Below are 26,343 nucleotides of genomic sequence, written 5' to 3' on the forward strand. Positions count from 1 at the left end.
GTAAACAATGAGATAAATATATTAGTATTTTTCTGAGCCAAGTGAGGTTCCATACTCATTCAAATGTGCTTTGGTTTAAAAAATAGTTTTGTGAATTTGGGTATGAGCTTCTTTATTCTTTTATACAACTTTTGCTATTTTATCTTCTTTTTTTTTTCCTGTTATTCCGAAAACATTCTGGAACTGACTAAAGCATATACTTAAGCTGCCTGGCCTCTTTTTCCTTTTTTTTTTCTTTTTTTTTTTTGTTTGTTTTTAAATTGTTTAATTCCTCTTGAGGCTCTTTGTGTATTTCAAAACAAAAAAAATTTTAAAAAATTAAAAAGGAAAAAAAACAAAAAACCAAAAAATGCAATTCCCTCCCCCCACCCCCAAAACTCTTAAAATCTTAAATATGAAACTAGTGTTTTGCTTTCTCATTAAAATACAGAAAAATGTTTGATACAATACTATGTCGTACAAATGCAGTTGAGTGTTTAGGCCCCAAGCAGGCCCGAAACAGTCCCTGAAGCTTTGAGTAATTATTAGCTATTCATTATTACTGTCACAATTTGGAAAAGGTTGTTTAGACTCAAATCTATGGAACACAACTTTACACAGCTACTTGAAAGAAAAGAAAGAACACAATTTCCTTTTGTACAATACTCTTGCTGTACACAGACTTTATGTCGTATTGTTTAAGTGCTGGGGAGGGGATGAAGTAAAAAAACAAAACAAAAACAACCCAAAAAGATGCTCCAAAAAACCAAAATTTAAAAATAACATTGGGTCCTGAAACTTCACCACGATTCTCAAGGCTTAAGGAACAAATGAAGAAGGGGCCTGGCAGGGGAGAGGCCGCATCACCCACACTTAGGCTTGGAAAAATGGAACTAAGTGAAGGGGGGCAGATGATGTGCCTGCTGAGGAGCTCACTGCCTCCTTGCACCTTAGGCTGCTTGGGGCTTAGCTCAGTTGGTCACAGCTTAAGCTGCTGTCCCAGACGGGGTTTCTGCCCTTCCCATTGCTGCCACAGCTCAAGGCCCAGCTCGGCAAACTACAGGGCCACAAAGCGAACATGGGAAACCCACATCTCAAACCTGCAGTGAGGGACTGAGCTCATCCCCGGCCCTGCCCTTCTCACTGAAAGAGATAAAAAAGGGGTTTGAAAAAATCTGGACTTGCTGGGTCCTGAGTCAGCTGGCAGCAAGGGGAGTCAACTCTGGCTGCTGCCTCAGCCAGTGTGGCATTTAGCTCAGTGCTGGATGGTTGGAGGGAAGGTAAAGTCAGGGTGAATGTACCTGGGAACTAATCTTGCGCAGCTGTCCCTGGGCCCTGCTGAGACTTGCTCTGAGAAAAAGGTAGATGGCAAGGCCTTCCCTGTCCTCCCCAAAGACCATTTTGGGGACATTCTCAGGGGGGTTTGGCAAGGAATCAAAAAGAAAAGAATTCAATATATATTCAGTATGTGGAAGTGCTAAAGACACTAAAAACCTACCTCCCCTCCCCAAAGAAAACAGCGCATCTCAGCGTAATTACAAACAAGCAAAAGCCCGTGCTCCCCTCTGTCCCTGCCCAGCTCTCAGGAGCCCGGGAGGAAGCAGACAATGGCACTGGGAGAGGCACAGCTCAGGGAGAGGGGTGCGTGTTCCCTGTAACGTGACACCAGGCCCAGGCTCAGTGCCTTGGGCTTGTCTATTGCTTGGAGCCTGGATTCCAGTTTCCTCAGTTCATTCCATTGACCCAAAAACTTCATATGGACTAGTCTACCTTAACAAAACAAACCAACCAACCAAACAAACAAAAAAACCCAATAGGAAATGAAGCTTATCTTGCTTTGTTTTAGTCAAACATGCTCAACTTTTTTCTTCTTTTTCTTTTTTGGTCAAAACTTTACAAAAAAAAAAAAACCACCAAAAAGGTTTTGTTTTCTTAAAAAAAGACAAAATGTGAGGTTTGGTAAAACCTTACACATAGAGACTGCACTGGTTCGAGTGGAAAAAAAGAATTTAAAAACACAAGTGTAAACCTGACTCAATTCCGAAGGGATGATTCTACTGGCTGTGAATTTTTACCACCACAGTCATGGGAGGCTTGAAATAAGCCATAGCTTTCCACAAGGTCATGCCAACAAAGTCAAGGGGGCCAAGAATCGATGGGCTACGTTCTCTGTCTTCTCTCCTAAACCAATAGCAGCTGTTGGCTGTGATGTCTTATGCAGATGTTACAAGAACATTTTGTTTCTTTTCATTTTTCTTTTCTTTTTTTTCCTGTGTGCATGTGTTAAATTGTCTAAAAGGGAGGATATGAAACACTTTGGTTTGCTTTTTCCTCCTCTCCCCCACCTTATTGCACTCTGGATTCTAGTAAATTATAGGCTGCTATGCCCTCACCCTCTGTCCTGCCAGGTGTTTACAGACTGACCCAGATGTGCTGGGGGAGTGGAAGATGAGGGGGACATTTTCCCCTCCCCATAGTATCCAGATTGAATAAACAAAGCTGGAAAGGGACCAGAAAGCTCAGAGAAGTTTTCTTCTTTTATCTAAAAGTGACTACAATCAGCCAAGAGACTGCGAATGAGCCAGTCCCAGCAGCCAGCACAGCCTCTGGCTCAACATCTTTTTTGCTTTGTCTTTGGCCAAGCTTTGCTTTAACATTTCTCTAGCTGACTTTCAATGGAAGGACAGGGTGGTAAAAATCCCTTAACTTTAATTTAGCTTCTACTTTTATACATTTCATTACTTACAATAAGAGAAAAAAAAAAGCCTAATCTTTCACTAACCATCTTATTGTTCTCATGAATTCAAGAGGTAGCAAAGGTAACGAGCCTGTCCACACAGACTCGCTCTTTAGTGAGGGAGGAAAGCTAAAAACATACACACACACAAAAATAAAATAAAAAATAATAAAAAAGTACCTAAGGAACTTGTAGCAAGTCCAGCCTACATCAAACCCCCTCCCCACCCACCCACCCTAGAATTAACCTCAGACCTTCCAGTTCAAACATTCACATAAACGTTACAATGTTGTTTCCTTTAATAAAACAAGTACCTCTAAGCAAAGAATATTCATACGAAACTACTAGAAAAGTAAAGACGACCCCCTGCTCACTGAAAGAAATTCCCAGGGCATCCAGTCCCTGTTCAGTCATGGGTAAGGCAGAAGAGGTTTATGTGTTTTGTGGGAAAAAAGTGGTGTGTGGTTACGTGTGCCAAGAATAAAAGATCAAAACCAAGAGGGAGGGATGGTGAGGGAGGCGTTGCCATTTCTTTAAGTACTCGGGCACCAGCCTGAGGTAGGTAGAATGCTCTCCCCACCATTGCCAGCCCAGGGGAAGGGTGGTGGGTTCCACTACTGCTATGACTTTCCCACAGTATCTGAAGGGACCACCAGCCCTGTGAGATGGTCCACAGACACAGCTTCCATGCTTGTGAATGCAATGCTCTGTTATTTCACAGCTACTTTGGCCACTGAAAAGGTATAGTATATATTCTTTTTAATGGCAAGAAATGCCCCTACTGAGTTTGATTGTAAGAGAGGATGCAAGTAGGGCAACAGTAACACAAAGGAAAGAGGCAGGGAGCAGGGGAGCATGTTCCCCACAGTTGCCTACCTGCTGCAGATAATCAGTATGGCAATGGAGTTTATGTGCACAAGAAGTGGCATTTCTTGCCAGGTCACCAAGATTTGGCAGGAGAATTGGACTAGATGCACCAGCTTGGCTGTGGACCTTTCTTTTTTTAAAAAAAGGGAAAAAAGGAACTTTATTTTTAAATGTTAAAGCTACATTTGTTTAGGCCTCCCATGACTGAACAGAGGATGGGGACTTGCCCCCTTTTTGTTTGTTGGTTTTGTTTTTTTTTCTTTTTTCCTTTTTTTTTTTTTAAGCAGCAAGTCTACAGAAAGGGAAATCACTGCGGATGGGCTCGAGGCTCATTCTGGAGTCTTTGGCTTATGTGGGAGAGGTATGCATTCGCAGGTGGCTGATCAGATTGCGCTGCTGGGTGAATTTCCCACCACACAGTTGACATTCGTAAGGTTTTTCTCCTGAGTGGACACGCATATGCTCTGTCAGTCGGTACTGCCGGGTAAAGCGCATCCCGCATTCCTCGCAAGCAAAGGGCTTGAGCCCCAAGTGACTGCGCATGTGCCGTGTCATGGTGCCCCGCTGCGTGAACATCTTGCCACAGATGTTGCAAGGGAAAGGCCGTGTCAGCCAGTGAGTCTTCTCGTGCTGCCGTAGTGTGGCTGGATCCTTGTAGCTCTTCTCACACACTGAACACTTGAAGGGTCGAGACTCTGCGGCATAGGACTGATTGGGGTTGGACAAATCCTCGGCTTCATCCTTGCCACCGTATGTGCCTTCCTCCTTGATGTAAAGGTCTTCCTCGGTGTGCGTCTCCACGTGGGCATTGAGCTGCTCGGAGCTGGGGAATCCTTTGCCACAGGGGATACAGACATACAGGTTGTCACCGTAGGCCACTGGCTCAAACCCCTCCTGCCGGTAGACGTAGTTGGCACTAGTATGGCCGCCACTCTCGCTCTCGCTCTGACCGCTGTCATCGCTGTTCTCCTTACCATTTTCCACCTCCTCCTTACACGGGTAGGGTAGGTCTGCGCCGTAGGCCCCGGCCAGACTCCGCTCCACAGACTTGGACAGAGACCCCAGCAGGATACCATTGGGCAGCCCTTCGCCCTCATCCCTGTCTTTTCCACTATCCTTTCGCTCAAAGGCATTGTCTTTCTTGATCCACTCCTTCTTGCGGGACGAGTGGCGGAGGCCCTTGCGCTGGCTGCTCTCCGTCAATGCGTGGTGACACTCCTCGCTCAGATCCATCTCCATGGGGTCGCTGCTGTCCGCCATGCTGTGAGGGGCTCCGACTCCAGACTCGTCAAACGATGAGGCACTGTTGGCTGCAGGGGCTGAGGCAGATTGGGGAGAGCCATGCTGGCTTTCGCTGTGCTGCGTGTCATCGTGGGAGGCTGCAACGGGGAGCGATGGGCTTTTTTTGGACAGGTCGAGGCCTAGCTCCTGGTCGCCGGTGCTCCCGTTCGCACTGCTGCCCCCACCACCATTCTTACTGGCTCCCCTGCTCAGGGAGTGACAGTTCTCTTGGTTGGAGCTACTGATGAAGACCTCGTCATCAGAGAGCTTTCCCTTTGACAGCTCTTTTGAGTGCGAGCCCTTCAACCCCTCATTTGACCCTGAATAGCGAGCTTGGATGACTGAAGCAGTGGAAAGTCTCTGACTCCTGGCAGATCTCCCGACACCAAGGCCACCGGCCTTGCCACCAAAGGACTTGCCGTTCCGCTTCAGCTTCTTTCTGCAGAGAGCTGCCAGGTCGTGCAGTTGGAGGTAGCTTGCTGCGGTGAGGAGAGCATTAAAGTTCTGTTCACCGGGCTGGTCAGTCGTTAAGAGCTTACCAGTATAAATAAAGTCCAAGATCTGCCGGAACACGGTGGGGTTCACCATGTCCGTGTCTAAGTTAATCAGGTTGTCATGCAGGACAAGGGATTTGAAATACATGCTGCTGGCTGCCAGGATGTTCTTATGGGCACGAAACAGGGCATTTTCTACCACAATGATCACATCACAGAGGAAACCTTTGGCTCGTTGCTGGTTCAGCTGCAGTAGCAGTTGTTTGGCATGATTTGGCAGTTCCATCTCCACCTTCTCTTCCTTTGACCTTCACCCTACCACCTGCGAAACAGAAGGATGAGAGGTATGAATCTACTGTTTCCACTCACACAAGTCTACATTTAATAGACTGGATTAACACAGTACAGACTATGTTAGGCTTGATACTGACTAAGGAGCTCTGGGTACGTTCAGCCCTGCAAGCTATGATGCTGCTTGGAATACAGAGAGAAGTATTTCTCATGTTAAGATTTGATTCAAGTCTTTCAAAAATCAGATTTCTAAATAGCTTTTGTAAAAAGTAATCATTGTTGGCTGGAATTAGTGTTTGAAAGATGCCAGCAGGAAAACAATAGGTACAGGGCAAAGCTTTTTCCCTCTCCTGACAAGTCTGAAGGGAAGTTGAGGAGCAAGAAAAAAAACAAAAAGAAGAAAAAAGCAGCATCTTCTTCACTGTTATTTGCATATCTGAGCATGTAAAATAATTAGCATAAGCTGCAGCTTCCCTGCTTTAATATGTAGTTTATTTCTTAGCTCTTCTATGTAGAAATCTTACAACACCTGGCTGGCTGCTCTGGGGTTGAGAAAATGACATGTAGCAACTAAAGCCATTGAAGATGGAATTAATCACACCAAAGTGTGAATAGGAAATCTCCTTAAGAGTATGAAAGGCTGCTTTAAAAACCACCCCTCTGGCAATGTCCATATCCCATTCCATTGATATGAAGGGCTAGAATCAGCCCTGAACTGGCTGAAATTCAGGATGCCAAGGAAGCTAAATGCCATCAAATGTCTTCAGCAATCTGAAACTGTGTTCTTAAGTTTGTTCTGCTCTGCCTTTGCTTATGAAGGAATTTTGTTTCAACTGATAGAGTAACCTATGTCAAGTCACAGTCTCTCTGCTCTCAAGTACTAGGAAGAGGGGAAAATTGTGGTTACCTCAGTGTAGGCGGTTCACAAACTTGCATTTTAGTTTAGATATCCAGTAGCAGGGACTGTAGGAAATACCTAGTTTGAGGCATAACAGATCTAACTGCAATTGCGTATTTACTAGATACTACACTACACAGAAACTAGAATTTAAATCTGGGGCTGCAGTCAGGAATCCAAGATCCTTTTTTTATCCTTTCTTCTTGATTTTTTATTAGTTACAGCCACTCCTTGTAATGGGCACTTGTCTGTTAAAGCTGATTTAAAATAGTTTCTGAGGTTCAAATGTAAAAATTAAATACAAAACATACCATAGTCACCTTTAGCCTTCCACTTACTTCCTCCCTTCCCAGCTCATCATATTGTTGAAACAGATTTCTCTTACTGAAGCAGAAGCAGGCCATAAAGTCCATAGAAAGGAAGAGCTTAACTTTTCTCTATAAATCATAATCAGTTAATGTTTTTATTGCTTGTGAGTCCCATTACCACATTCTGGCCCAGAAGATTTCAAATTATGAAGTGTTAGACTGCTCTATCTTCCTTCTGTGTCAAGGAATATACAAGAAATAAGGAGTGATACTGTCAATATTGAAAATAACCTCCCTCAAAGCTGATTCTCACTAACTGGTGATAAACAGACTTAAGTTGGCAGAAAGATGGTAAATTTACATCATCCATTTCTGCACAACAGAAACGTTGTGATAAAAGGTACCAGAAAGTAAACAAATGCAATTTTTCCTCCAATGTTGCTGCCAGCCTAGCCTGGTGTTTTTACTTTGAGCAACAGATCTGCCAAGCAGGTGCCTTCTCTCTTCCAGAGAACATATTTCTTCACTTGGTTAGCTGGTCAGCCTGGTACTTGGTTAAACATTTGGTAGAATTAGCCTTGTTCGTATCTCAGTGGCTCATCACCTTGATCCACAGCTAAAGTGACTGCTCTGGTTTTCTGTTCTATAGTGTTTCAGCAATGGATGGGAACACAAGAAGATGGTGCATTCAACACTATAATTTTGTGCACATTACTGTTGTTACCAGAGGTGGCTGGCTTTAGAAAGTGTGGCAGCCAAAAAGAGGAAACACAGGCTTGCCATTGCTAGCCAGTTATTTCTTCTCCATCCATAGTGTTTCCCATCATAGAAACTCACCCTGCAGCATCACAAAACATGCTAGAGACAGGGATTACCACCACTGAACAGTGTCAAGCACTTTAAAAACAAGTTTTGCTGTAATTAGTTACATCAGAGTTGTAGCACGCAGGCAACGTGTCTGGTTCTAGTGGCTTGCTTCCAGAATTGCTGATTAAGAGGAAGAAGCAACAGCACAGAGGCACCAAATACCCACTTTTATCTAGCTAAGCCAGTAAAAGCACTTACTTCTGGGTCATTGAGATATATTGATAGGGAAGGACAAAAACAAGGCTTGCAACACAACGCAGCATCTATATATATATAAACGTATCCTGCACAAGAATAGCAAGAGACAGTGTACTACTGCACAACTTTCACTACAAAAATATTAGTGCTTTTCCATGTACACAATAAAAAATTGTACCCAGAGATTTTGTATAAGTGTTCCATAAAGGATAAATATGGGGAAGGCAACAGCACAACCAATACTTTTTACCTAAATGGACTAATAAAAAAAACCCAACTATGTTATTGAAGTAAAAGCAACCTCATTTCCCATTCATATGGCAGTTGAAACAGAGGCCTAGCAATCTCTGTGTGCATGTTTGTCCAAGCTTATGCAAAGAGTCAAGGCTTGCTGCAGCTACTAATAGGGAATATTTTTTAGATCTTTACTTTTTTTTTCCCTTCTTTCTGCCTTAAATGATATTGAAACCAGGTAATGAGCCTGCTGGGAAAGCCCTGGAAACACAGGTAGAATTATAGTTCTGCATTTACTGACCTTCATGAGGAAGATAACATTATTAAACCTCAGTATGTTCTGTAGCATAAAAATGAGCATAGCACACGTTGTCTAAATTACCTCTATTTGTCTCATGTGTCAAATGTTACAGAATTCATGTTCAGTAGAACATAAGTATGAGGTAGGTTATTACCTTTAGTAGACTTTAAAAACAGTGGTCAGGTTTATGCACACTTCCTATCAAATTTGAATTTCTTAGCTGAAGTCCGATCGTGGATTTAGCAACCCCAACAAAATGAATGTAGTGGAACAAGGCAGCAAAACCTTCAGCCAAGTTTAAAGCCTCGTGTTTAAAATTTTGCCAGAATTTCCCACCTAGGGCTTTCACCAGGACAGAGAATACAACTTTGACTGACAAAAGCTTTATAGTATCAACCCAGCTTGTGTATCTTGTGCAGTCCTGAACAAAAATAAATCAATTCCAGATATTTTCCAGAGCTGACCCAAACCCATCTTTAGCAATGGCGTATTTTAGAGGTGTGGAAAAAAGAATAAAGGAATAAAGGCATTATTCCTTAATCTATGGCATCCCTAAAAATCTCACTTCTAGCTGAAAACATGGGACCAAAGATAACCATGAGGTTAAGTCCAATATAAAAGTTAGCAGATCTTCCCAAACAAATGGCAAATGCAGCCTCACAAAGGCCTTGCTTATCCATTAGTTTGCAGAGACTGGCTCTTAACCCTGAACTTCTGGATAATATCACTACTACCAATTACAACAAAAGCCTCCAAAAATCACTGTAATTATAGGCTTCTTTTATCTCAGTACCATTTTTAAGAACCTTTCCTTTTCTGTTTTCTGCAAAAAGACGGAAAAATGTACTCCCAGTTCTGAGGACCTTTGTCTCAGAAAAGGCTCAGATGCATTTCTAGGGAAAAAAAGAGAACCCAAACCCCAGACCTCAAGAATATATAGACATCTCACTGGGGCCACAGTCTTTTATCATTGAATTTGGTGTACAAAATTTCACTTCTTTGCATTGAACACAGGATCAGGGAAGGCTTTGGATAAGTAGCATTAGAGGTGGTCTTTTTTTCAGATTTGGGTTGCTTCCTAGTCATTCAAGATACTTAGTTTTCAGAGCAATGAACCTGCTTGAATATTCTTGTGCAAGTAGGGAATAAAGCAAGACTGAGGCTCTCCACTACCTCCACCATATCCATGACGCTGAGACACAGCACATGCAAAGACATGAAAAATACAGGGCACAAATCACAGAATACAGTAATGCTGCAAGCAGATGCCACACATCAAACAAAGCTTCGCAAGCTAAGAGCCAAGAGCATCTTCATAAGCAATAATGCCCAAGGAGCTGGGTGACTGCAAGCTGCTGTGCCCAGCCTGGGGCACACTGATCCTATGGGCATGAAGATTGCGCAGAACACACAGCCTGCTCCAGGAGCTGTGCTGCTCTCACTATAAAGCAGGAAAAAATTCTTTCCACTTCCAGAAAGACTCTGGACATCACAGAAAATTATATTGCCACAGTACAGGAGAAGAGGAATCCCTTTACCCCTTTAAATAGTATCAAATCTACATATTCACTACAGATCTGATTCTCTTTAATACCACTAATTCTCTTCCTAAAAGTAATTGCTGGATGAATACTAAATGTTTTATATCTTAGCAACCTCTGTCAGGGGATGCTATTTGATTTCATCTCTGAGTTACAGATTGCAGCATATGAACATTGTTTACCTTTTAAGCAGCAACACCAGTGAAGCAAAGAATCAATCAAAAACAGATCTAAGGAATCCCTCATTTCACGTAGAGGATTTGTGGATGGATGAGAAGACTAGACACCAAGCACCTGAACAGTGAGCTAACAGTACTGCAGATAAAAACCAACAAACAGATTAGATGTGATGGATCAAATTAGATGCTGTTAAAGTGTTAGCCTACTGTGCATATTATAACATACCCAGGAAAAATAGTGGCCTGCTTACTCATTTCTCCACCTCCCCAAGCAGTTGTGCCGCACTGAGCGGGCACTGCAGCAGTGAGCATGAGGAAGAACAAGAAAAAATTAAATCAGTTGTTCCCTACATTGCTCTTTCCCACTGATTTACTTCTGATGTTAAAAATGCTGTGTCCAGCTGCTCCTGGATCTGGATGAGACTGAAATGGATTACTTCTGCACCCTTCAGTTTCGGATGAATTTAACTTTTTTAGACCACTTGAAGACCCCCCTGGGAAGAGAGGCTTTCCTGTTGCTTGCTGGCTCATCTGACCATCTTCTCCCCACATCCCAACAGAACCTATTTTCAGGACTCTCCCGAGGGACTGGGTGATGTGGGTTTTCATGGCCACTAACCTTCCCTTCAGGAGCTGCAGTTGGCAGGTCATTAGCCCATGCCTTTAAAGGTATTCACATACCAGAGCAGCAGAGGCATACAGAAGAATGCAGGAACTGTGTTAGCCCAAATAGTTCCCTGTCCCCAGCCCCTGTGAGCAGGCAGACAGCAGAACTCAGAAGCAGAGGCAAGAACATGCATTTTCATCATTAGCAGTGCAGCAGCAAAAGCTCTGTGAGGTGGGCTCAAGCAGAAAACAGGATGCAGCACCCTTGTTTTTATCACACTAATGTGTCTCACTTCAAAAACAGGTAAAATCAACAGGTCTGCAGAGCTGGGGAAGGGAGAGAAAGCAACATGCAAGACAGCAGGATGTGCAGCTAGCTGATGTTGCTGTTGTGGACATGGAAAGGAGAAGAAGTGTAGAGGATCATTTCTGAGGATACCCCATCAGCAAACTTAATGTGGCCCTTGTTTAGTTTATTACATTCCAATTAGTGACAGGCAGAACTGCCCACCCAGTCCCCTGAAGCTGCTCTTGCAAGACTCCCATTGAAATGGAGTAGCTTTGCTCAGGGACACAAGCACCCATTCCATACCTCTGTGCGGCAACGTTTGGACATTAGGTACATGGGCAATACATGCACAACTGCTACCAACTCCTGGCCCAAAAAGGAGAGAAGAAAAGGAGTCAGATGATTTCACAGTCCCTTCTCTTGCCTGTTCTAGAATAACAAGGAGAGCTCAATATGGCAAGGCCCTTCTCTACTGTGTGGCCAACTGCCCAGGGAAGGGGAACCTCCATGGGTGAAAAGGGTAGGGGCCCTGTGTGCGTGAAAGCACTAACATCAGGAGAGCAAAGTGATTTCCAGTCAGTGCAAGGATGCAGCAAAGCAGGAACACCTTGCTATACAAGCTGAGACTATGAGCAGTAGAATGCAGATTAACCACTTGGTTGCCGCTTACCATGCCAGGTACATTGGGCTAAAGGCACCTCCATCCAGTGCTGCCCGACGTGCCAGGTACATCCCATGATGTTCCATTGAAATCACAACAGGCCATCAATAGAACGTGGCTGCACGGATGCAGAATGGAGAACCAGCAGGGACGCTGTTAAATGCAATTAAAAAACTGCAATCAAAATTGAAACGTACATTTTAAAATGGCCACCTGCCTTAAACACGTAGCTACTACAACAACCTCCCCTCCACCCATTTCCCCAGAACTACTGAACTGCAATGGAAATGGAGCAGAAGGCCTCTGCAGGTTTCCTGATGACTCTCTGTTGCCACCTCCATTCAGTACTCCCGATGGCAGAGAGCTTCAGGGTGACCAGTCCATGTATATCTAAGAACAGCAGATCTCAGGAGATCTGCACCAGCTTCCTTCTGCCCAGAACACCATTTAGAAATGCCTCTATGACGAGAAAAATCTGGCACCAGAGCTTCATGGTCTCATTCCCCACACAATACAGGCAATGGAAGAAATACTTCAATGCCGATCTTCTGTGTTGTCCCCATTTCCGTGTCCCCCTTCCCAAGCCTTTGAAATCCTGCTCATCTAGAGATGTTATGGCATTCAGCCAAGCTGAGTCCTTTGGCTTTTGTTACTTCTCTGGTAAAGAAAATACTGTATAGCCTCTCCTATTTACAATGATGCTTCAGTGATTAATCTATGTTTTTGGAGACTGGAGATCAAGTAACTTCATGGTGAACTGCAGCTGGTACGGAGTCGCAGAACTTATGATTCCACCCTTCCCTGCCCAAAGGAAAAAGCAATGACAGCTTTTCTGCATCAGAGAAAGGGATGTTCCACAGATATCATTCAGCTTGTCAAGCCTAGGGTATCCTCTATAGTGCATATCCTCCTTCTCCCAGAGTTCCTATAATCAGCTCCAAGGGGATTATGGAGGCTAGTCTCAGGATAGATGCTAAGCACAGCTCACTCTTTACAAGTGGTGATGTTGCCCCAATGGAAAAAAACCCAACAAAGACCATAAAACAAAGCCAGAACAGAAATAAGCCTGAAGCCTCTCCAGGATTTAAAAAAGGTTTCTCTATCCTCATGGCGAAGTGAAACTTCTGCATAGCTCTTGTCACATTGATGGCTGTATGTCTCCAGCTGTGTTGCTGGAGATAGAAGTCTTAACATCTAAAAAGTTAGAAGAATATTGATTATTGTTTCAATCTTAAAAGATAAAAGGCCAAATGGCAAAGACTTATAATAACCAATGTAGATGGATGGCAGAGTATGTAAAGGGGGACACCAGCCTGGGAAATACAAAGTGTCTTAATGAAAAAAAACCCACTGAATGTAAGGAAATAATTCTTCATTCTTCCTGGACATCTGTGGGGTGCAGGCCCTGGACAGTGTTCCCATCATTCCCACCTGCATTCTCATCCCCACAATTCTATAACTAAATCCTTTTCACACCCAACTAATTGATCTTTTGTGTTCAGATTGCCTTGTTTTGACTGCTATAGACAGAAGATTTTTAAATCTTATCAAGATAATGAAGAAGTGACATGTAAGCAAGTGTTTGCTTACTGACCTGGGCTATGCTGAACCAAGAGCATTTGCTGAACTAGTCTGAGCAGACCACTGCCAGCATGAACAGGCCAACTCACATTTAAATAGCATACAACTTTAAGCATAATGGGCTAGAGCCCCTGGGATTTGGAGCCCCATCCTCAACTGCATGCTAACAACACAACTGGCTGCATCTGCCAGCATCCAACTGCAAAACACTGAGCAATGCTTGTCTTTAGAAAGGCTGAATGCTGCATAAAGGTATTTCTTGGACAGCAACTCAAATACAGATTTATTCCCAGATTACAGCAATTTGCTTCTTGCTACTGTGAAGCAAGCAGCTCTTCTCCATAGCTGTATTTCCCCTCCAGGGCAGAGATTAGCAGAGAACTGCTTAAAACAAAGGTGTTTCCTACTGTTGGAACATCACACTGCAGTCAGAAATGAAGCTTCCTGCCAATTCCTAACAGAGCCTTTCTATCTTACACATTTATTTTCACTACTGACATGAGGGAGACTAAAACTACCCAAACCCTTTAGTGAGAGGAGGAGAGGCATGGATGTAGCAGATCTTGTCAAGCAGAGCCAGGCACTAAAAATTCCTGCATATCTGCAGGGCACAGTTGATCTCAGGAGTACAGCAGTGCCTCAAAACAAATAAAGCCTTAGAAGCTAGTGAGCAGCCATAGATGTTGGGCTCTTTGTACCCCTTGCAACAGCTGAGCAAGCTCAGTTCTAACTGTACCTGTGCTGCAAGTAGCAAAGACAGCTCTGATGTCCCAGCTAATCTAATGACTCCTTTTCACACTAAGACGCCCATGTATTCAGTGGAGTTGCTCAGCTCACACAAGAAGGATACCCTCTACAGATCTACCAGTTAAGGCCCCATTGCTATGCAGAATGCCTCTGTTTCCCAGGTACCTTTGAACCTTGATGTACAGAATTATCTTTTTACAATACAAGAATTTAGGACATGACTAAAGGATTGTTGCTACCTCCTAGCTAATCCTAGAGAATCCCTATGAATTACATGGAGTGAGAAGATACTTCTGGTCCTAAAAACTTGGTCCTTCTCCCTTAGTATGGCAGGTCTGAGTTGACAGGAATAGCACATGCTGAGCATTGCTCTGGGGGGGCAAGAGCACACAGCATGGTGGGGAAGGAACATTGTGACCCTTTTCCAACCCAGACTGTTTTACAGCACCCTCCTAGTTGCAGCAGTACTTTAGGGCTCTGAGTCACCACAGGTACAAGATGATAGCCAGGTTGTGAAATGCAGCAATACTGGAGAAAATGCACGGCCCTCTCACATGTCACTGCAGCTGGGGAGAGATTGCCAGGACAGGGATGAGGCAGACAGCTGGAACTGCTTAAAACAAAACTAGTTAAATCCACTAGTGACTGTGAGTCAGACCCCTTAGTTACAGGGTTTGTTACAGCAAACAAGGGCCCAGAAAAGTGGAAGAGTTTGATGAAGATTCTCCCAATTGGCTTGCTTAATTTTATTTCTTGTGTGGACTCAGCAAGTTTTTCTGCTGAGAAAAGCAATCTTCACAGGAGCATCTGCATAAAGAATACTGCTCATATCACAAACTTGTTGCAACAGTTCACACTGAGCTCCACGTTGAGGGGTATAGGAAGAACATGGGTAGTAACAGTCTTGGACAGAAACATCCTCTTCTTCACCACATGCCAGATACCAGAGAGCACAGAAGCAAACTTAGTTGTCTCCTTTTCTTCTACAAGAAGACTGCATCCTACAGATGTAATAACAGTTCTCCTTGATATAAACAAACACCTTAAATACAGCAATTTTGCACTTCATCCACCATTCCCCACTCCCCCCCCCACCAAGAACTGACCATGTACTCAGCCCTGTACTTGCCAGAGAAATCTTTGTTTAAGCTTCAGCAAAGTCTTTAATGCAAACCACTGTTTAAGCATTGGTCCTGGCAGATTAGATACTGCCTGCAACAGCCCTTCAAATCAGATGCTTAACTTATCAACCTGAACTCTCATATATTTGGTTCTTAGCAACCACCAAAAAGTGTTTCTGCAGCTCCAAGCCTGGCAAGTGAGAGGGTGCCAGAAAGCCACTATTGCTTGTCAAATGGACTCAAAGTTTTGCAAACTCTCTGCATTGCATCCAAATCTATCCAAACTGAAGAGGACCTAAAGGGAAATCAGGGTTTATTAATTTTCAAAGCTCTTTGTTTCCTTGGCTGCCTCTGCTCAATCACTGCCTCTCATTTTGCCTGTTTTATTCCTGTCTTCTTCACTTGAAACTTGAGGCTTTCTTTAAACGCAGCTCACAGGAGGTCAAGGAGGTCACTCTACATATGCTTCCAAAATCCAGCTCTTCCCAGCAAGGCTCCCATCCCGACATCCTTATTCTGCAGCAGTGTACAACATGGTCCAGGGCTGAAGATCTCACATGTATTTAGTCAGCCTACTCTGTCAGAGAGCCTCTCAATTTGGGGGATTACAGCCTCAGACATGTTATGAAAGGCAGACCAGCAAGGTCATGGATTGTTGAAAATTTAGCTACAATCCAAAGCACAAGATCTTCCTCTTTTCCTTCCCTACAACGTTGTTGTCAAGGTCAAAGATTTTCTGGCATTTGTCAAAGCACACAAATTATAGGCTCATCACGAATCAAGACTTAAAACATCTCTCCATTTGAAAAAAGTGAGAGGGGAAGAGCAAGGCAGAGGGGAGGAGCACGGCAGAGGGGAAGATACTTTTGCCCAAGATTTTGTTTTGATTGGCAGCCTATGCATGTGCTTTACCCTGTAATCTGAAAGCTCCTCAGGACAAGACCCTAGAAGCATTTTATACTGAACCATATACACACCCCAGAGCAAAAGAACCAGCGGCTCCCCGCATCCCTTCCAGCCTGCTCAGCTTCTCCTAAATCAACACTGCCAGAAGGCAAGACAGCACTATAACAAATTAGCACCACTCACAATTTGTTGAAGTTGCTGTTCCATTGTTTGTTTATTTAAAGCACACGCTCGCATGCACACACAAACACAAACTCCCAAGCTTGCTCTCTGCTGCCATCACCCAAACTCCTGATTTGTAGTCTCAGAGAGGCAAGAGAAGGCAGTGGATTAAACCCACGCAGAGCAACACTCACTGCACTGGGACTCTGCTTGAGTCTTGCTCTTTCACTACAAACAGAACAAAAGAATCTCCACATTGTTCCAGTCTGGAAGATCATGGTGTTGAGATCCTTATTTCAGCACTTGATTGGAAAAGTGGTGTTAAGAAAGAGCCACAGGCTTGAAAGGACCAAGCACTAATAAAACTCTTAGTGCTAATGCTATTTATGAACATCCAAGGGATAATCTGCATCCCTTATCAGCCCACAGATTATAAGATCTTTAAAACAGGAAACACATCTTACTTCATAAAGTAATGTGTAAGTTCACAAAGCACAAAATTAGTGGTAATAAATAATTGGCAAAGTTGGGCAAAGAGGTGACTGTAAAACCTGAAAAGGGACCACTGCTCCCATTTAATTCTGAGCTCCGTTTGGTTGTTCTGACTTGGTTTACCCTTATGCACCAATCTATTTCTGCTTCAAGAGATTATCTGGGAAATATGCTATGCTTTTATTTGCACTGGAGAAATTAATGTCTTATCACGAGGTGATCACAACAAGGGTGATTTTCAAGAGCTGGAGTAGATTCTTATCCTTCCACCAACTACAGTCTAATTTGCCAGCATGTATGTGTGCCAGCAATGATTCCTTTACACAGCTTTTCCATCTATAGCCTATAGCACACTACACTCTGGGCTGCTTGCAGGCATACTCTAAAGGACAGTAAAGCCAACACCATTACCTCAGACCCTTACACACTTTCATGTAGTTGTTGGGTTTTTTTTTTCATTTTAGATAAATTTTCTGATTTATGAATGCTCTAAATAGTTACATCTTCTGGCTGCTGCATCATGTGCTGACAGACAGCTGCATCATCCAAAACATCTCTGCTAGCCTGGGTTGAGTATGGTTTCCATTTCTGGACAGACAGGTGAACAGTAGATACCACAGTTACCTCCACCAGTCTGGCAATAATTAAGGACATGACTCGATTTTATACTCAGATTGAGACCTGTGCATTAAATTCTGTGGGTGCCAAAACAATTACTATCTTATTCCTCTGATAACCCATAGTTTATAAAATGTTTAAATACCCAAGCTTAAGTATTTCAAAAGCTACTCACTTGACATTCATCACCTAAGGAAATTGCTAAGCAATTTGTGCATTTATTTCCTGTCAGGGAAAAAAGCCTCAAAGAGCAGAGCAGAATGGATGTCCCTCCTCCTTTCAGCATTATTAAAACCATTTCATTGATAATTATTCTTGCCTAGATGGGTGTGGGGGAAAAAAAGCTGGAATAGATTCTATTTATAGAAAAACAGGAGGTACCAGAGAAACAAGCATGAGGAGTGAAGTTGTGACAGTACTGAAACTAGCAGGAGACACAGGTGTACCAGGTGTCTGTGCCAGAGAGCTCTGAGAACAAACCTGGCCGCACCTCCTGCAAGATTGAGGCTTGGCTGGCAGGTTTCCTAGGCACTCAGATGCAGATTGACAAGACAATTCACAATATTTTAAAGCTTGAGCAAGAGTTACAAACTAACAAAAAACCCCAAACAAGCAACCAACCAACAAAAAAACCATCCCACCGAACCCAAACACTAAAAAGATATTTTTAAAGTTTGCTGCCTTGCTTCCCATAGAGCTCTCCCCTCTCAGCAAGGAAAGTGGTTAAGCAAAAAACAGAAAACCAAATGGAACCAAAGCAGAAAAACCAAGACAGCCAGAGAGACAGAAACCTCTGTTACATAGATTAAACAACCCAGCAGTTTTATAGCTACATAAATAGGATCAGAGCCCAGCCAAAGGAATAATACATGGAAAAACTACTGCAAACAGCCACAACAAACGTTGATACTACACCTTGGACTGGGAAGAAAAGATAAAATTCTCATATCCTTACCACTTCCAGCAGAGCCCACTAATACAACAGCACAAAGATACTCTCAGAGGATGCAAAAAGTATGTTTAGTGATGATATGTTTAGACTAAAATCCATCTCTCTCAGCATTTTACATTCCCAAACACCTGGATCTAGGATCTAGCTGCCCTCAGCTGCACATTATTCAGCTACATGCAGTTCTGTCTTGGAGAAGGGCTGAATAAATTGTAGCATTGTTATGCCACAATGTAGGTGCTCCGAAGCACACACATCCTGAGGCTTATGCACTTGAGAAGAGATATGCATAGTCAGCCATAGGGATGTTCTGATGCCATCCAGTTTTCTCTGAACCATCAAGTAGGTCCATCTAAGGTTAGTCTGTCCCTTTCTCCAGGCATTTTCTTGGCAGGCACCTAACTCAAAGAGTGTATTTTAACAGCAAGAAACCCACACAACAAAACAATCAACTCCTGTAACAAACACGAATAACTGTCACAGGTAGCATCTTCTTATCATAAGCTATCCTCTGTCATGGATGCTAATATGGCTTTCACACACCCTTTTTCTCTGCTACCTCAATGTAGGAAACCTGACAATCATCTCAGATCCCCAGACCCTTCCAGGACCAGTCTTTGCACACACAGACCCATTCCAGACAATTAAAATCTTACAAGAGGGAATGTCATGCAAAAGCCCGTTTAATCTTGTGCAGACAAGAAATAGCAGGGACCTGCCTGTAGAAAAATTTTAAAGTATATAGCAATTCATCAAATTGATTTAATACAGCCAGCTGCATGTGAGAATGCTGGCCCAGGCAGAAATAGTCCCAATAGCATGCATTTGCTTACAAGTAGGCAAGGTGCTTTGGCACAGCAACTGCATCCTTTGAAAAAGTTGGTTTTGACATGTTGGGAAAGGACTTGGCTTTTCCAGCTGCTCTCTAAGCAGGAGGCAGCTCAGCAAACACACCCAAGACCTGAGGCAGACACCACTCTAAAATTTGTCTTCATTATGTTCTAATTTTCACACAACTTTTTATTATTTGCAATAGCCAGGGAAAAAAAAAAGTGCTGATGGCATTTTTCACTTTTCTAAAACCAGAGGAAAGGTCAGGAAAGCACTGCCACAGGCCATTCGTTCTTTCCCTAGCAGTAGCCATCAAGAGTGCTGGGCTACGATGTGGTGCTCACCATCTCCCCTGTTATTCTTGAGCCAACAAATCAAACTTGGGTGTCAGGTATGCTAGGTTTCAAAGTGAAAGGTGTAGCAGAAGGGGGATTATTGTGTTGGGTGAGTGAAGGGGGGTGGTAATATATTTATTCATAACAAATAGTGACATTGCAGAGAAAATAAATTCTACTTTGCTATCTTGCAAATATTGCTTTTTCCTCCAGAGGAGACTGGGACAGAGACATATGCAAAGCTTCAGACAGGACAAACAACTGGGCTGCATTTTACTGAGGTAAATGCCCAAAAATGACCAGAGAGTTTGGATCTTTCAATGGCATGACTAGCATAAAAACTCTTCTAGTCATTCTAGTTGTCTAAAAATTAATTATGTCTAAAAGTTACATTTTATTATAAAAGTGTGGGATGGGGAAGAGAGGTAAAGCATATCAGAACTTCAGAAAGGCCCAGCTCTGACCATCTGTCATGTGAAAGGATTGATCATTACAATCCACATTCTTCTCTAACTTAATTTTTATTTTCCTGGGAAGTGTGAAAAAGCTTTTTTGTTCATTTGGGTTTTTAATTGATCGTATTATTTAAAGGACTTAGTGAGGAAGCTAAAAGAAGGGTTTGTTGAGGGTGGGGAGCGCAGGGATTAAAAAGAGAAAAGCCTCATAAAAACACTCCCACCCCCTCCAGACAGTGTTTGTTCCTCTGCTGCACATGCACACTAATGCCCTTTTGCCTCCCCATGAGAGAAACAAATCCAAAAGATCTGGCACGAAAGGCCTGGAAGACGCTGCACTCAGTTGGACACATGTCGGGCTGGTGCTGGGAAGCAAAACAGCAGCTGAAAATATATGGGAATAACAACAACATTCACAGAAGTTCCCCTTGGATACATGTCAGCATGTGGGAATGATGGATTAAGATTGTGTATTTGCATTTCCCAGTCAGATGCTAAGATATCAAAGCTGGCATGCTAAGGTGTTCTGGCGTTTCTTGAAGGGAGTCTCTGGCCATCAGCACTGCATGAGTACAGAGCTCTTCTGCCTACAAGCATCTCTCTCTCTAAGAGAGCATGCATTTTTACTTTTTTAAATATGTGATCTAGGTTAGTGCTCATAAAAGTGAAGGATTAACAGCTACAGCGTAGCACAGGCAGCTGGGCAAGCTCTGCTGACAGATCCCTGCCAACACAATCAACCCCAAATTAATCCTGCACTGTGCTCCCACCCACACGCAGCAAGCAGGTAGTGACATGGTGCCAACTTCTTCAGTCAACATGTGGGAGCAAAGAAGTGCCAAGTTATTACCTCTTCTTCTGAAGGCCACAGTAGAGCATTTTGATCTTTGCATACAATAGGCCCACAGACACCTGCACAAGTGGTGTGCAAGACTGAATCCTCCATCAGATAGGGTGTTTAAAATAAGGTGTAGCACTTCTGCATCATTGAAGAATCACATACACAATATCACAGGGAAACAGATCCATCTTTACAGATGAGGCATAATGATCTAGTTTAGCCCATTCAAATAAGAGCCAAAAAGATTAGGTCTTGCCCTTTTCCCAGATCAGCCCTGGTCTGGCTCAGCCTTACAGCCTCATGGTCTTGAGGGATAGTGCAACCCAGCAGGCAGAAAAGCACAAACAAGGACCAGGACCACTCGTCAGCAAAGCTGGCTATAAAGCCAAATCCCCTGTGTCAGAGGTCACAGGAGTAATTGAGGATTGTGCTTCAAACTCCAAAACACCCTCCAGTATCCAGGAAGGCTGCTGGCAATAGGTGAAAGACAGTGGTGAGACAGAGGAACAATGAAGAAAAAGTTGTTGTGAATTATTGCTGACACTGCATGATGCATGTGCAATGAGAAGGTGGAGCAGAGCACCACTCAGGCCAGAAGGAGCTTCTCTTCCATAGAGGGAAGGACAGGAGGGAATACTTTCTGCCCCTGGGCCTGAAATTCTCCTCTCTGACACCCCAATTTATATAGTCACAACTGAGATCAATGCCCAAGTACAAAAGATGCTTCCGCTTTGTAATGATCTTAATTTCTAGCTGCTTAATAGTTGTTGTCTTCCTCCAAATTTTCTAACAGCCCAGCAGGAAAGTCTAGAGGTTCTCCCAGAAGTCCCAAAAACACATCAGAAACTGTAATCTGCTGCAGGGCTGCAGTACATTGTCTCAGCAGATTCAGTGGGTAAACAAGGTCTTCTGAAACAGCATAATAAGTGTTTCTGCCCAGACTTGCCCAAAGACCTTAATGCAAATACAACTCCAGGAAAATTAGGGTGGACTCTGGTGGCTGCCTCCCCCTCAGGGTTTTTCTTTTTCTTCAATCCTGATGAAATTCATTACAGTTGCATTTAAACTGAGGTTATGATTTAAATTTTCCAAAGCAGGCAGGGCAGGCTTGAAAGCCTGATAGATCAGAGTTTATGTGCTTCCTTAAGAACTCAGGTAGAGTCTGAGCCTTCCCCAGGGGGTGCCTGGTTGGTCCTCTCACCCCCTTGACATGTTTGCTGTCACACAGGCCACTGGATTCCTGGCAAGTCGAGCAAGCTTGCTCCTTACAACCAAGCAGCCCCCCATTCAAGCATGCCAGTACTTTCCTTGAAGGTATTTACAGTTTACTTTTTAGTGCTACTTTAAGTTCAAAGGGGCTAGTAAAGCCCCATTAAGCCATTTACTTTAAACTGGTTAGTTAATTATCCTGTTGCAGGCTTTAAATTAGCAATTTATAACCTTGCCTAGAGATGCCAGTATTTGGAAACAACTCAGCTGGGACATTTTGCAGGGTGCGGTAAAGAACAAAAAACCCCACTGAACCCAGCCCCCCATGCCCCAAACACAACTCTACAGTTTTGCTTGGAAATTGATTCACTCTGGGAGAATCCAGTAGGGAGAGGAGTGGGAAAGAGCACACCATTACCAGCTAGCAAGGACAGCGAGGCTGCAGCTACCTTAAGCTGTGTCAGTGCAGCAAAATATGGTGATGTGCAGAGATAGAAAGCTGGCCTGGGAAGCATCACAGTGATATGAGGATGATGCTTCCCTTCCACTGAAATATTCTGCTTCTCAGGATCATAATCAGAGGTATTTTCACATTCATATGTACAAAAATGCGTGCTGCCCACAAGGAAGGAAAATGATTTGAGGCTTTGGGGCTGGTCACACTGTGAATAATAGCACACAGGGACTAAAGAGAACATGGGTTTTGGTCAGCACCTCTGCTCACTCATGCATGCGAGGAAGCTTTTGCCACACTGCAGCCATCTTTCAAGTTAGGATTAACAGGATTCAGATTTATATCCCTTGTCATAAGAGCTCACAGCGAGCCTACCCCATGGGCCAGGCGAGGCTGGAGCCAAGGGGTCTCCAATCCTAGTATCTTCTGCCCTGCCAACATTTCACTTACAAGGACAATCTGTTGGCCCTTCAGGGTCTGTTTATTCCAGTCCACCTCACTCACAATTCAGAGCTGTTAAAAAAGGCAATAATAAGCATCTTCCCCCTAAATATCTAACTGCCAAAATTAACCAGGTCCTAGAGTAAAACATGTCTCTCACCCTCTCTTCCTTATTTCCACCAGCTGCCGAACAACTGCCAGAGTGGATGCTTATTGGCAACTTCTACTTCAAATAAAGATGGGAGGGAAAGACAGTTGCTACTATTTTCATACAAAAATCTATCAGGTACAGGGGAAATCTTGGCCCCAGTCCTGGAAACTGGCACAAACTAACAAGCACTTAAAACCTCACCAAGAGCAGGAATCTGTAGAAAGAAGGGGCAGGTGGAGTGAGGCAGAGGCAAACTAGGAGAATCCACATTAACACCAAAAAAGGCACATGGAAAAAAAAAAAAAGGTAGTTTGAGAGAAAATTTCCATTGTACTTGAAAGACAAGACAGATGGAATCGAGTCATATGATAGATCCCTCCTCCATCTTAATACATCCCCTTTTCAATGGCAAAACAGAAATTATCTGCTGCTATACAAGTGTCAGATTAACTTAAAAGAAAGAGATAGAAGTCTAAGCAAGTTGATTTCTTTACACTACACAACCATGAAATTTATTTTGCATTTGCTTGCTTTTTCTTCTGTATGGAAAGTAGTCAGTTCACAACAACTTTTGAGATGGGGACAGACAGGAACAAGAGGGTGGAAGACATTCAGAGATTTCAAACCAAAGGGACAAAATACTTCTGTATAAGATTTGGTAAGATGATATCACTTGTATGTGATTTACTACTCCAAATTGCAAGACAGAGGCCTTATAATAAAAATACAGGTAAATACAACTTAAAATCTAAATTATCTAAAAGGACTGAAAAACCCAACCCTGCACATAGATGACATTCTCTAAATTCTCTGCCCTTTTCTTGGGAGCAGTTACACCCAAATCATCACTCAGCTCAGAAGCTTTGCTCTCCTAATCATTCTGGAAATCACACACAAAGGTAAAAAAAGTTCAAATGCAAACACTAGGCTGGTGTGTGAAACAGGCTGGTGCTAACGGGCTGAAGGATTGCACAGTGTTAGGGAATGATAAAATAATGTGAAACTAGAGAGAAAGAAGCAAGCAGAGCCCTCCTGGGGATGAAATCAGCCTTTCCTGCTCCACCAAAACCTTCTACTTCCAAGTCATGCAATACCCAGGCTGTGCCTAGAACAGGTGTGTCTCCTTAAATACCTCACATGTCACACTTGTGTTTCATGGATACAGTCCTGTGGGATTATATTAGTACCAGTGCATACCAGCTGTAGCTACCCCCAGCAGTATCCTGTAACTCCTTGCACGGGGGGAGCTGCTCCCCATTGCATGCAGAGCCCCTTGACACATGACTTTCTGGAGACAGCGACCCTGCAACTGCAGCTTTGAAGCATTTGTGCTCTGGAGGCTGAACCAATTCAGCAAGACACTTCTTCCAAGAGCCCGAACAAGGCACTGCCAAGAGAAAGTGAATGGAGGGCTACAAATATTCTTTTCTTTCCCTCCTCTATGCCTATTATGAGCAAACTCTCAACTGATTTATGCCAAATACACACTCTGAAGATTGTCTTTGAATAAAAAAAGATGCACAGCTAACAGAGCAAAGTCCACTCAGGCATTCCCAAGCAGAAAATGCTGACGGGGCACAAGGCAGATATTGCTAGGGCAGGATGAAAGAAAGACAGAGGAGAAAGTCTCATACATCTCTAAGTCAGTGCAGGAAGAGACACTCCTTGGCAATTTCAACCTAATTCTTCACTAAGTGTTGGAGGATACTAGCTGCTGGCCTAAGCAGCTGAAAGAGCCAATAAAAGTTTTAGGGCAGCAAATGCATTCATGGTATATTTTGTGTCATATCTTTGTGACTGGCACAGATAACAAAAAGACAAGAGACACTTTGTTGAGCTATAGCTCTGCATCACAGTAAAGAGATATTCTTAATCATGAAGAACCACCTCCTATGCTACCCACCTCATGAAAGGCATTTTGTAGGACTTAAGAGAGTCAGAGCACCAAAAGATGCAAGAAGCTCCTGACCAGCATGCATGGGCTCAGAGGTGGAAGCCCTGTAGGACCCTTCTGTCTTATTCCTCATTAATAGCACAAGTGTCTTCATTTTCCAGCAAGCAATTCTTGCAAGAGCTTTTAGGAGAGAGAGTACACGAGTAAAAATGCACGCAGCAATCTTGATGAAAAGTCTAATTTATGAAGAATCTACCACACCATAAGTTATTCCACTGGTTAATTAATTAAATCAGATTTCCAGGTTTAAGCACACATCAGGTTTGTCAGCTCATCCCTACGGTAAATACCTCCAGGCACCACAAGCAGCCATGGGGAATGAAGGCACTGCCAAGCTAAATGTTCTTCTGAAGTGGCATAAGTAGAACTTTCAGTCCACCTCTGCTTTATAATCACTCAAGGGCTGATACAGTGGGTTCAATGAACTTAATCAGTCCAGTGCAAGCTGGAAGCAAAGTGAAATTCTCACATACACTCTACATCCCAGTCATCTGTTCATCTCACTGTCCATCACTGTTCAAATGAATCCAGAATAAGGCTATACCATGATACTTCATTCTTAAACAAACAAGCAGTACTCTAAAGCCCCAAAATCCATCTACCCCTAGAAAAATATACACTTACTACTAGCATTTCTCAGTTTCAAGGTCTCAAATCCATAGCCATAAAAATCAGCATTAATCACCTGCTGAAGTGTTTAACCAACTATTTATTACACTTGGTCTTCAATTACCAGGCAAAAATCTGTTGCAAATGCCACCACAGACTCCTGGTATCTGAAGACATAAGTGTTCAAGAGTCTCCCCACAACCAATATTTAGCATCTCTATGTTGTCTTTATTCTTTGCCAGTCACAGTGTTAGTGACTTCCTCGCCAGTTAGCAACCAGCCTGTAAGAGCACTGAACACATCTGTCATGAGAGCTTAGAATATGTACTGTCACATCTTTCTCAAGCAACCTGAAATCAAATCACAAGAGCAAGTCTATATCCCCAACAGATAAATGGAGGCCCAGCTGTATTTCATAACTGCAACATACAGGATGTTCACTTCCAGAACTTTGATACTTGGTGACACATCTAACGCAGAAACAATTGTTTAAAGAGTTACTTAAAGCAAATCCCCACATTGAGTACAAGAGTACAATCATTTACTTCATTTTTCCACAAATAAAAATGTCAGCCTTTGGAAAAACTGGTCCTACTTATGAGCAACCTCTCCATACACCCAGACAGAACTGTGTGTTCCCATGGGGAAAGTAGCATGTGCATTTTCTTCAAAGACTCAAAAACTCTGAATTTCTAGGAGAAAGCAAAACAAAATTGCTCATTTCAAGTAGCAGTTGAGAACAAAGCTGTCCATGAG

At 43.1% G+C, this 26,343-nt stretch overlaps 1 protein-coding gene across 7 annotated transcripts in view; it reads right to left on the reverse strand.

Annotated features, from left to right (window-relative positions):
- Window positions 1–2,957: 2,957 nt before the first annotated feature.
- HIC2 (HIC ZBTB transcriptional repressor 2) overlaps window positions 2,958–26,343 on the reverse strand; it is a 73,703-nt gene continuing 50,317 nt past the window's right edge. For 5 of the 7 annotated variants that reach the window (XM_062009993.1, XM_062009994.1, XM_062009997.1 and 2 more), the window contains 2 exons: window positions 11,741–11,884; window positions 2,958–5,680 (listed from right to left, as the gene is read on the reverse strand). In XM_062009993.1, coding sequence (XP_061865977.1) covers window positions 3,932–5,644 — 1,713 coding nt within the window. In that variant the 5' untranslated portion in view covers window positions 5,645–5,680; window positions 11,741–11,884 and the 3' untranslated portion in view covers window positions 2,958–3,931. Of the gene's footprint in view, window positions 5,681–10,178; window positions 10,312–11,740; window positions 11,885–20,778; window positions 20,825–26,343 lie in introns of those variants that run through there. The other 2 variants (XM_062010000.1, XM_062009999.1) reach the window with 2 other exon arrangements.

Source organism: Colius striatus, chromosome 17, assembly GCF_028858725.1.
Source record: "Colius striatus isolate bColStr4 chromosome 17, bColStr4.1.hap1, whole genome shotgun sequence".
NCBI lineage: Eukaryota > Metazoa > Chordata > Aves > Coliiformes > Coliidae > Colius > Colius striatus.